At 40.8% G+C, this 12417-nt stretch overlaps 1 protein-coding gene across 2 annotated transcripts in view; it reads right to left on the bottom strand.

The window, feature by feature from the left end:
- The window catches only part of DHX8 (DEAH-box helicase 8), a 32083-nt gene that overhangs the window by 4049 nt on the left and 15617 nt on the right, over positions 1-12417 (bottom strand). For both annotated transcript variants that reach the window (XM_058284316.2, XM_058284317.2), the window contains exons 11-21: positions 12010-12157; positions 10698-10879; positions 8646-8840; positions 8142-8327; positions 7814-8024; positions 7305-7486; positions 6152-6292; positions 2933-3088; positions 1321-1458; positions 725-853; positions 341-537 (exon numbers count right to left, since the gene is read on the bottom strand). In XM_058284316.2, coding sequence (XP_058140299.1) covers positions 341-537; positions 725-853; positions 1321-1458; positions 2933-3088; positions 6152-6292; positions 7305-7486; positions 7814-8024; positions 8142-8327; positions 8646-8840; positions 10698-10879; positions 12010-12157 — 1865 coding nt within the window. The remainder of the gene's footprint in view (positions 1-340; positions 538-724; positions 854-1320; positions 1459-2932; positions 3089-6151; positions 6293-7304; positions 7487-7813; positions 8025-8141; positions 8328-8645; positions 8841-10697; positions 10880-12009; positions 12158-12417) is intronic.

Genomic DNA, 12417 nt, shown 5'->3' with positions numbered 1-12417 from the left:
CATACAAAGGCAATTCTACATAGCAGGCAGATTGGGGGCATAAGAGCTTAGGTGAGTATTCCAGGCCATTGGTATTCCAGACGCTTACATACAATGAAAACATTTCAACAACTAATAAATCATTTTCCTCTTAGAAACTTTCTGAAGTGATTCTCAGCCACACCCTTGCCTGGGAAGAGGGAATAAAATAAAGATGGAGAAGCTGGAGGAAAAGAGAAATGTGAGGCACAAGAGTACAGGTGCCTACAGCTTTCTAGGCAGAGGTATACAGAGACAAACAGCCAAGACACCAGACGGTTCGACCCAAACTGACGGAGGGCCCCTGCTGCCGCCAGCTCACCTGTCCATTATGCCTAACATCTGTTTGCGAATGTCCTGGGCCCGGCGCAGCGAACGGGCTTGGATAAAGTTCTCATAGCACCATGGGTTGGAGAACTTGTTGTTCTTCCAGGAATTGTACACAGCCAGCAGGGTGAGGTGGTCCCCTTCGGTCTGGTGGAATTTGGCCTTCTTCTGATCTGCGAGGGCTTGTTTATCCTGACAAACAGGGGACATAGGACCATTTTCCACCCAGTAGTTACTAGCTACTACCCGAACATCCAGCCGTTCCAGGAAGCCCTACATGGCCCTGCCAGAAATGTCCACGTCAAAGTATCACAGTGGCAACAGGCTGATGGCACCCAACCTCACTCACCCCGACCCAAATGTGGGTCTGAACTCCTACCTTTGGCCTGTAGAAGACATTCTGCACAGACAGCATGGACACAATGGTCAGCATTTCCTCACTGCATCCCAGATGCACAGACATGATCAGCATTTTGCACAGCATCGGCTCCAGAGGGAACTCTGCCATCTAGAGGGAGAAGACGACACTACAGTTCCTTGTCTGTGGAAGACACATCTGGCCTGGGCAGTGTGAGGCAATGGTCTGTGGGTAACGAATCATAAGGAATTCCCCCAAAACACACCTTTCAAAACAATGTGGGATGCCTATCTCTATGAGAAGAATGTTGTGGAATCTTTTTTTCTCTATCAAATAAACCCTGATGGAACATATGTGACCAAAATCATAACTACTTTTGGGGTAGATAGGAATTTTGCAGACATCTTTTAAAATGAATACTATGCTCTGTAATGTATACTAGGGTAAAACTGACTGACTGTAGATAGAATTCCTTTTTCTACAAAGAAGAAATAATTTAAAGTAATAATGGAAATAAAAAGAGGAAATTCGAATTCTACTCTAAACGTTCCCAGGATCTCAGAGCTTAATTCAGAATAGTCCAAAGACTATGGAAGGCTGCCAAGTCAGTCCCCTACCCTGCGGCCCAGACGAGTAAGCAGGCCCTCGTCGTCCAGGGCCCCCAGTGTGTACAGCTGCTCCATGGCTGTGATCAAGGTTTCCATCGGCGGAGCATCCATGAAGTCAAAGGACAGCAGGTCATTGATGCCCATGGCCTAGTAAAGGAAGAAGAAAGCCGCGGTGGGAAGGTCAGCCTGGGCACCAGGTGTTAACATGGAGGCAAGCTACTCACCACATTCTCTCCTGTTTCTTTAATTGCAATTAGGAAGCCCTCTAGGAGATTGTAGTAACCCCAAGGCCAGGGTCACACAAAACTCAGATTATTGGAAAGATATACTTTCTCAGAAAACTCTAAAAAACACTCCCTCAAAATGACAGCACCCTGGCCTCTCCTGTCTCTCATACATCATTTCTCCTGTGCAACAGTTAAGTGCTCTGTACCATGTTAGGTAGTAGGGACATAAGGATGACTAAGATATGGTCCCTGCTCTCAAACAGTTTGCACTGGGTAAGAACCGTATCACGAAATCATAATAACACGGTGTCATCTATGCCACTGGCACAAAGTAAGCATTTAATGTTTGATAGCTAATTTGATGAATACAAGAAACAAATTTGATGCACTATTCAAGTGTGCATAAAGGGTGATGTGGTAGGACCCATGCTTTCTATTTCTTTCCCATAAAGTGATCATGGCCATAAACACAGCAGGTGTTCAATAAATGCTTACTGTATGAATAATAACCAGGAAGAATTATGTTTGCAATCATTAAGTGCTGTGCTAAGTGCCTTTACCTGCATTCACTCGTTTATCTTCATAACTGATACTATTAACAGTTCCCTTTTTGGGATGAGAACAAAGAGCAGAGGTCAAAGAGAGTAGATAAAACTTGCCTAGGCGGAGCAGAAGTTTGAGCCATCAGATGCGTGCCTGCCTCCCTGCTCCCCCTCCTGGGGCTGAAGTGGGTTTTTTCTGAAGCTCTGTTTAGTCTCTCACACAGGGAATGAATAATAAATTATGGCAAAACACTCGGCACCAGTAAAGTGCCAGCAACTCCACAGCAACATTAGTGTTGGGGGGAAATGCCATCATTTGGGAAATTACTCGTGCGGCTCCCCCTGCCAAAAGAGAGTGAAGGTCCTCACGAGGCACTGAGAGAGGAAGAGCAATGATTCAGAATGAAAACCAAGCCCCCCGGGCCAGTCTGAAATCTATACTGAGAGCTCCTTTGCAAAGTTTTGGGATAGGGAGATTTTCTCTAGTTCTAACAGAACAGAATGGGAGCTGAAAGCTGAAGAGGTTGAGGGAACTGAGTTTATCTATAATTTGGCACTGGTTATATATTTCTAACTTCCTTTTAAAAAATGCTCTTAACTAAAACCTTTATAACCAAATAGCCTCCTGGTTATTACTGCAAGAAAAACTATGTGCTTACAGCAGACAAGTCAGTTTAGCACCAGGCCCGCCAGTGGTGAGGCGGTCATCATAGCCATTTGAATTTCACTCAAAGGGACTGCTTCCATGAGGTTATTAAGTATTTAATAAGGTTTGTAAAACTGAGATTTACTTACTAAGGCCACAGGGTTGGCCTAGTCCACCAACCCAAGTAACAAGACAATGATTTCTACCTTGAGAGAGAGCACCGTGCTGGCTAAGTTGGTTCTCTGGATCTCTGGCACATTGGTAGTCAGCATTTCATCTCGGTAGGCACGTTCTGTGTACAGCCTATAACACTTCCCTGGGCCTGTTCTCCCTGCTCTGCCAGCTCGTTGCTTTGCCTGAGCCTAGAGGGTTGGGCATATAAAAGGAACATATCTGGTTAAACATCTGCTTAACAGCTTTATCCAGGAAATCTGTGAAAAAGGGGCACTTAGCTACTGGCAAAATAGGAAATGGGGGCTGGTTTATTTCACTTCCTTTAGAATCATTTCCAAGACTACCAGTGCTCTTACCCGCCCCTCTAAAATACTCAGTAGTATAGGAAAGTTTGTTCAAGTGAGGCACATATAAGCAGGGTGAATGGGAGAAATATAGTAAAGACACACAGAAATATACCTTCAAAACACCATCCCCACAGTTATGACCAAAAACATAAGTGAACTAAAATTACATTAATCTTATAAAGGATGACAATGTAGCAATTTAAAAAATCAGTATGAGACCATTTGTTGACAAAAGGAAATGCTCACTTATATTAAGTGAAAAAAGCAAGTTATGAAACAATAACACTAATTTTATAAAACTTTTTATGTATATACATACATAAAATACCAGAAGGAAATGACTAGGGGAAAAAACACCCTAAAATGTTAACAGTGGTTAATTCTGATAGTGCAGATGAGTTTCATTTTCTTTATATTTTACCAAATATTTTATATTGAACAGATATTATTTTAATAATCAGGAACATTAAATACTTAAAAAGCATACAAAACTGCAAACTTACTAGAACACTAGAATTGCAACCATGTGAAAAACAAACATGGAAAAAAGACTGGGGGAAAACACCAAACTGATGACAATGGTTACAATGGTTACCAGTAGGACTAATTAAATTTTTTTTCCCAAAAGTAAACTAGTATTTCTTCTGTAATTCAGGGAAGAGGGTGATGGGAATTTTTTAAGTGAAAAAACAAAACAAAGCACACAGACAAATAAAAAACCACATAGTTTAGCCATAAGTTCCTAGGAAGCACAAAGAGCCATCTGTAATTGGGGTATTTTTTATTTTCTGACAGAACAGTCGGTCTTACAAATAGTAACAGGATTCACATATTGCTATGCCAACTCCAACCCAAAGGATGGAGTATACAAGGACAGCTAACCACACAAATCCAGGCAGCAATCACATACTGTGGCCCAATTCCCGGCTCCAAATCAGGGAAGGCACGTGTAACTAATTTCTCGGTCACTGCACTCTGGGCCAGAAGTGGCACAGAGCACACGGGCTGGAGCCAGGCTGCCCTGGTTCAAATCCTGGCTCTACCAGCTGCATGACTTTAGGCAACTCACTGAACCCCTCTCTGTCTCAGAATCCTAATCTGTGACATGAGGATGAAAAGAATAATATCTATCACACAGGGTCGATGTGAGACTATAATGAGTTAAAGCATGTCAAAGTCTCTAGGAAAGTGCCTGGCACTCAGCAAGCTCCCTGTAAATATTAGCTGTTGTTAAGTCTTCCAAAATGAAAATAGCCTTACTCTTATTTCAGATTATGAAAGTAATGCATCCCTGTTATAAAAAATTAAAACAATATGTCAAAGTAGAAAGAAAAAATCCACATGCCCTAGTACCACAGCCACCAGCACAGTCACCCAGAAATAACCTTGGCTAACATCTGAACGCCATCTTTTCAGCTTTGTGAACACGTCTCCACATACACTGGGCACAGGCACACACAACCTATTTTTAAACAAAAACTGGATTATATCATTCATGCTGTTTTGTACCTCCCTTTTTTTTCAAATAATATATCACAGTTATATGCTTATGTCATTAAATATAGATATACACCACCACAAATGGCCACATTCCATGGCATGGGTATACCATATTTTATTAAACTACTTCCCTTTTGGAGCTCATTTAGAATTTCTCCAGTTTTTCCCTAATAACAACAATCCTTCAATGAACATCCTTTTCCATTACAATTATTTCTAAGTTTCAGATATATTACCATAAGTTAGGGAATATAGATTAAAAAGTATGAACTTTTGACAAAAAAAAAAAAAACAAACTACTGCCTACCACAAGAAAAAAAAAGTATGAAATTTTAAATTTTTGATATACTATTGCCAAACTGCCCTCAAAAAAAAAATGATCAGTTAATTTTTATCATAATTTAGACAGGAAACTATTCCATAATTACCAAAGAAATAGATAACCAACTCATGAATTATTATCTCAGACATCTGTGGCTAAGATTAAAAAATATGCTCTTACCACCTAAATTGGATAATCTGAGGTTCTAGGGATTCAAACATTTTTTTTTTTAGAGTTCAAGTTTTATGGGGCATTTTAATGTTAAAACACTCTTCTAAAGATTAAAAACAAACAACCCCAAACCTTCCATTACATCACTGAAGCACCCACTATCTTAAAAGTTCCCCTTTGAAACCCATAAGATTCAAAATGCAAAACTGTCAAAAGATAGCAGTGACCCACGTGTCCATTAACCAATGAATACATAAACAAAATTTGGTATACAGATGCAATGGAATATTATTCAGCCATAAAATACACATTGAGTGAAATAAGCCAGACACAAAAAGACACATATTACATGATCTCACTGATATGAAATAATTAGAATAAGCAAAACATAGCATCAGAATCTAAAATATAGGTTGCCAGAGGACAGAGGTAGGGAATAGAGAGTTAAGGCTTAAAACGTACAGTTTCTCTTTGGGACAATGGAAAAGTTCTGGTAATGGGCAGTGGTGACAATAGCACAACACTGTGAATATAAATAACAGCACTGAATCATATATTTGATGTGGTTAAAAGGGGAAATTTTAGGCCATCAGTATGGTACTAGAATAAAAGTTAAAAAAAAAAAATCCATGGACCTGCACAACACGAACATTGAACCCTAAGTTAAACCATGGGCTAGAGTTTAAAGTACAATTATAAAAATAATGCTTTCATCAGTTGTAACAAATGTTCCACACCAATGTAAAATGTTAATAATAGGGGGGTATATGGGAATCCTGTATTTTATGCAGGATAGTTTTGTAACCCACAACTTCTCTAACAAAAAATTAAAAACAAAAACAGGACCCCCAAATTTTCAGAAAGACCCTAACCAGGATTTTTAGGAAAGCTGCTGGCAGAATCCACCATACCTGAGAAATAGGCGTTACCACAAGCTGGTCAATCCCAGTCTTGGAATTGTAAACTTTCTGTTTCACGAATCCCGGGTCCACCACATAGTAAATGCCGTCAATAGTGAGTGACGTCTCTGCGATGTTGGTAGCAATCACAACCTGCAGGCGAGAGGGCCCAGCCCCGGGGTGTGAAAGGGGACACCTTCCCAAGAGTGTGCAGCTATCCCCCTCTCTAGGCAAATAAAAGGTGACACTTAATTCCGGCTCTGCCTTAAAATGAGAGGAAGGGGGAAACGGATGTGGCTTAACTGATAGAGCATCCACCTACCATATGGAGGGTCCAGGGTTCGATACCCAGGGCCTCCTGGTGAGGGCAAGCTGGCCCGCACAGCGAGCCAGCACACACAGGAGTGCTGCCCTGTGTGGGAATGCCACCCAGTGCAGGAAAGCCACCCCAAGCAGGAGTGCCAGCTGACGCAGACAGTTGGAACAGCATGATGCAACAAGAGACACAAAGGAGAGAAAATAAGTAGTAGCAGAACAGGGAGTTGAGGTGGCACAAGAGAGTAATTGCCTCTCTTCCACTCTGGAAGGTCCCAGGATCGGTTCCCAGAGCCACCTAGTGAGAATACAAAGAGAAACAGAAGAACACACAGCGAATGGAGAGAGCAGACAATGGGGGTGTTTGGGGGGGGAGGGAATAATAAAAAAAATAAAGGAGGGAAAAAAAAAAAAAAAAAAAAAAGAATGCATATCCTCCTGCCCTTCTGGCCTAGATGGACATCTGTTTGTTCTTGGGACAAGATCAGTTAGATTCCTTCTTCCTCTAAGAAGACAGGGTTAGCTGCTCTGCCTCTGGGCATCCATGGCACCAGCAGCGCTCCCTCTCTCTCTGTTAAGTCCTGCCGCCACGGGTGGACACCCCACAGCTGACAGACGCCTGTCTTCGTGCTGCAACCCCAGGGCCTGGTCAAAGCCCAGGAGATGTTCCAAAAAGAACGGATGATGGAGGGAAAGAGAGGAAGTGAAGCAGGGGCCACTTTCATTCCTCAAGAAACTGACTGGACTATTTTCTAAAACATAACAAACAAGACCTGCTGACACCTTTAGCAATTCTCATTATGGCCATGGTTTCAAAGCATGATGGGGCCTCCTCCCTGCCCAATATTACCTTTCTGCTGCCAGGTGGAGCTGGGTCAAAGATTCGGGTCTGCATCTCACTGGGAAGAGCAGAGTACACAGGGAGAATAATCAACTCTGGGACATCAGGTCCCAGGGATTTCATTCGTTCATACAGGATCTCACAAGCAGTGTCAATCTCTTCCTGACCCGTCAGGAAGACCAGGATATCACCTACAGAGAAGAGGCATCAATTCACTTTCTAACTGTGTATGTGTGTCTATACAAAGGCTCCAGTGAAACTAACAAACTCTATGGTGAAATTAACAAGCTCCAAATAATAGAAAGCACATACTCACATTTCCAAAAGGTTTTCATCTATCCATGCTTAAGTAGGTGTATTTAAACCCTGCAACAATTACTCAAATTTTCACCACCACCACTTCAAACATGCAAGTTGGAGACCAGCCAATATTCAAAAACATTTTTTTAAAAGATTAGCAAGCAAGACACCCACACTAAGACTTTGGCTTAAAAGAAAAAAATGCTCTTTCCTCTCACCTGGTGGTTCTGTTAGATGGATCTGCATCACAGTGATCAAGCTGGCATCCAGATAATCTGTCTCGGGTTCCTTCGTGTACAGTATTTCTACTGGATACGTACGACCTGGGATGGTGAAGATGGGAGCTTCATAGAAGTACTGGGAAAACTTCACTGCATCTAAGGTGGCTGAGGTGACAATCAGCTTCATATCCTGCCGTTTCTGAACCGTCTGAAGGGAAATGTCATGTGGTTTATAAAAAAGGACTAGCCACAGAGGCACTGGTACTCAAAATCCAATTCCCAGAATTAAGTTCCAGTAAAGGGACACTAAAGAGCATCTAGCTACCTTTTTCAACAATCCAAAAAGCACGTCAGTGTGAATTGTTCTCTCGTGCGCCTCGTCTAACATGATGATTGCGTACTGAGTGAGGTCAGGGTCAATGAGGCATTCTCTGAGCAACATCCCGTCTGTCATATACTTGATTACTGTTTCAGGGCTGGTGCAGTCTTCAAATCGAATGGTGTAGCCCACCTAAAGCAAAGCAGGTGAAAACCTCAAATACAAACCTCTTCTTTCCGCAGTCACCAGGGGTCACCAGGAAAGAGTTCTGTCCAGTCACACTGTTGCCCAAAATCTTAATAGATACGAATCTGTCCAAGATGTGCAGTAACTTCCTCATAGTAAAGTCTGCCTTGGACTTGACCTTGAACAGACTGATGATGATAATGACATCATCATGGGTCACTTGTCTGCCTAAGAAGAAACCTGAGTCCCACTTTATAGATAAAGAGATCTGGGCCTTGATACTTTTCTCTAGGCATTTCCACAGCAACTTCACTACCCACTCACCTCTTGGCCCAAGCAACAACCAAACTCCTCCGACACTCTTTTGGCCACTGACATGGCTGCCACCCTCCTGGGCTGGGTACATCCAATCTTGCCCCTGGAAGTGTAGCCCGCCTCCGCCAGGTACTGGGTGATCTGCGTTGTCTTCCCAGATCCTGTCTCTCCAATAACAATCAGGATCTGATTGTCATGGACAGCCTGAAAGCAAGAGAATATAAGTACAATCATTAAAATCTGCTATACATTATTCTGAAGTAAAAGAAATAATGCTGGGAAGCGGATGTGACCCAAGCGACTGAGTTCCTGCCTACTACACGGGAGGTCCTGGGTTCAGTTCCTGATACCTCCTAAAGAAGACGAGCAAGACAGTGAGCTGATGTGAAGGGCAGGTGCAGCGAACTGACGCAACAAGAGACGTGAGGAAAACATGAGACACGCAACAAAGCAGGGAGTGAAGGTGACTCAAGTGATTGGGCGCCTCCCTCCCACATCGGAGGTCCCAGGTTTGGTTCCCAGTACTTCCTAAAAAGAAGACCAGCACACAACAGACAGACACAGCAAATGCAAAAAACGAAGGGATGGGGAGAAATAAATAAATAAAAATAAATCTTAAAAAAAAAAAGAAAAAATAATGCTTATGTTTTAGCACTAAGTGAGAAAAAAGAGTCATGGAACATATGGTAAGATTACAACTAATTTTAAAAATATTTTTATGATATGCAAAAAAAAAATCTTAGGAAAAATTAATGTTAATGGTGATTTTCTATGAGCAACAGGACTTTATATAATTTTCCACTTTCTTATTTTCTTTGTGTTTAAGTTTAAAGCTTTAAACTTCATTGGTATTCTTTTTTTAAGGACTCAATTTTATATTTTTCAAGAACATTTGTCAGTTTACTTAAATCATAAATATGAAGAAGATGCTAAAGCATAAACCACCACCCAGATATCCCTGATAATACAGTATTTTTTAAGTTATTGCATACATATGGTTAAAGAATTCAACAGTAAATTCAAAAATCAAATAAAAAGTGTTCCTCCCCACCACCACTCCCAAGTCCCCAGTACCTCCCTTTCAAAGGTCACCTATTCCTTATTTCCAAATTTATGCTGGTATTGTTTATAACAGCAAAGGATTGATATCAACTTGTGTGTCCACTAATATGGGTCTTGTTAAACTAGAGCACATTCACACAAAGAAGCATTTAAAAGGCACATGAAAAATAAGGATGTGGAATGATCTCTGATATACATCATTAAATGGAAAGAGCAAGATGCAGACAGTGTATATAATATGCTACCATTTAAAAATATACGCAGTATGTATAAAATATATAATAATAAAAAAATTTTTTTAAAAGGAGTGGGTGTAGCTCAGTGGTTGAGCACGTGCTTTGCATGTACAAGATCCTGGGTTCAATCCCTAGCACCTCCTAAAAAAAAAAAAAAAACATATAATGTATACAGGTCTGCATATATATGGATGTATATATTTGTACTTGCTTATATATACATATAAAATATCTAAAACCTAGAAAACTAGGTTACCTCAGGGAAAGGCTGGTGATCTTAAAAGTGGATCTCTTATGTATTAAAAAACAAACAAAAAATAACTCTGCTCCCTTGCAAATAAAGCCTTTTAATGTAAAAAAAAAAAAATTTAAATGAAAAATTTTTTAAAACTGGATCTCTGTAATATGAAAATAAGTATATGAATCAAGTTTTTATATGGATTTGTTGGCTCAGTATCCCCATTCTTTCTTACTGACAAGAGCTGATGGTCCATTCAACACAATATTCTGCCCATTGAAACTGTGCCACAATCCCTGGTTCAAAGAGATCTATCCCCTTTTAGAAAAGAAAAATATTCAGACTAAAAAAAACACTTGGAAACTTTTTTCTTTTTTTTTTCTTGAACCCTTTTAGAAAAGCCACTTCAAATACACACACAACCGTCCAGCTAATTTCAATTTTAAAATGTCATCCCCTCTTTTAGAAACCACCCCCCTCCCATCACCACCACCACCACCAATGCATCATAAAAGGGCTTCTCACCTGGACCAGCTGCTCCTTCAGTTTGTAGATGGGTAGGCTCTCCCTCTGCTCAATGATTGACATCTGGGTCTTTTTTCCATAAGAGGCTTTGTTGCCTCCAAAGGCATGTTTCTTCCACTCAGGAATGTCGTTGGGCATCATCCCAATGCCTCTCATGTTGGCAGCAATCTGCCTACCTTCCGCTGGGAAGGAAAACAGACAACTTAGTCTTCTCCTTACGTCACTTCAAGTTGCAACAGGGGAAAACCCCAGAATGAAGGCAAGAGGGTAGCACACGTATAAGCTCAGTTAAGTCTAAGCCCTGCCCTGCAGTACCCAAAGGAACAAATTAACCTGAAGCAAAGACTATGAAAGCAAGAATAGGGAGAAAGGGAAGGAAAGGCCGTGACAAGTGGTGTTCCATATGCATATCTCCAGACAGAAAAAAGGCCAGCTTCTGAGGGAAGTGAAGACCTACTCATGTGACATCATGAAAACCCAGGGATTAACATAAAATTCACCATTTTAACCATTTTAAAGTGTACAATTCAGTGACTTTTAATATATTCAGAGTTGTACAACCATCATCACTATCTAATTTTAGAACATTTTCATCCCCCTCCAAGGAAATCCCCTACCCATTAGCAATCACTCCCCATTCTCTCCTCCCTCCATCCCTGAGCAAACACTAATCAACTTTCTGCTTTATGGATTTGCCTATTCTAACCATTTCATATAAGAGCATCATACAGTATGTGGCCCTGTGTGCCTGGCTTCTACTTAGCAGAGTGTTTTCAAGTTAACCTTGGGATTTAAGGCTGTGAATAAAGAGCAAAAGAATGACCAAAATTTTAACGTTCTTTAGGACATGCAAATCTTTTACAAATTTGATAGCAAAAGCCAGCTAAGAAAAATACTTAAGCCTAGGGACCAAGTGAGTGAGTCTTGGCAGAGGCTAAAGGAGGATCACGGAAGCCTTCCATTAAAGGGGGAAGTATCTGATTAATACCATTTTCCCCTCCCCCAAAGAGTTTTAGGAAAAGGGAAGTTTCATAGCTTTATTATCTTGAAGTGAAAATTTTAAGTTATCTAGAAGAAAATTCAGCCAGCGTATGATGATTTGGCCAGGGTTACTAAAACATTTTTGGTTTTAATTATAAATTAAAAAAAATAAAAAGAAACAAACAAAAAACAGCTTGCATTAACTGAAGGAAAAAAACAAAACACCAAAACCAAGGCTAAATTTTCAGCATGTGCTAGCAGTGCCTCCCTCCCTGTGAACCTGAAGGGTCAAGTTTTTTTTAAAGTACACGCTTCCTTCTCAGGGTCCTACCATCAGGCAGAGGATCAACCCAGTGTTTATTGAGTCCCATGGGAATAGAATCCATCTCTGCTTCCCGCTGGGCCTGCTTGAGTTCCCGCCTTTCTTTGGCCAAGGCACTCTGCATCATAGCTGCTTGGGAAAGGGAGCCATCTGGGTTCTAGGGCAACAGAGGAAAAAACATTAGAATAGGATCTTAGCAGGCATTAAATGTCTAGTAAATAAAATAAATATGTCAAGCCACTCTAATCTGAAAAAATGAGAACACGCCTGAAGGAAAGTTCATATCAAAGGACTAAATGACATCAAAGAAATGGATAAACAATGGTATATTCAGACAAAATGAATGAGGACAACGATCAATCACTGAGGGAACTGGATATCTTTAGTTTGAAGGTCCCAGAAGGGAGATGAATGATG

Source organism: Dasypus novemcinctus, chromosome 21 (assembly GCF_030445035.2).
Source record: "Dasypus novemcinctus isolate mDasNov1 chromosome 21, mDasNov1.1.hap2, whole genome shotgun sequence".
Lineage (NCBI taxonomy): Eukaryota > Metazoa > Chordata > Mammalia > Cingulata > Dasypodidae > Dasypus > Dasypus novemcinctus.
Note: the sequence above shows the minus strand (reverse complement) of the source record. Positions and strands in the feature narration are given on the sequence as shown.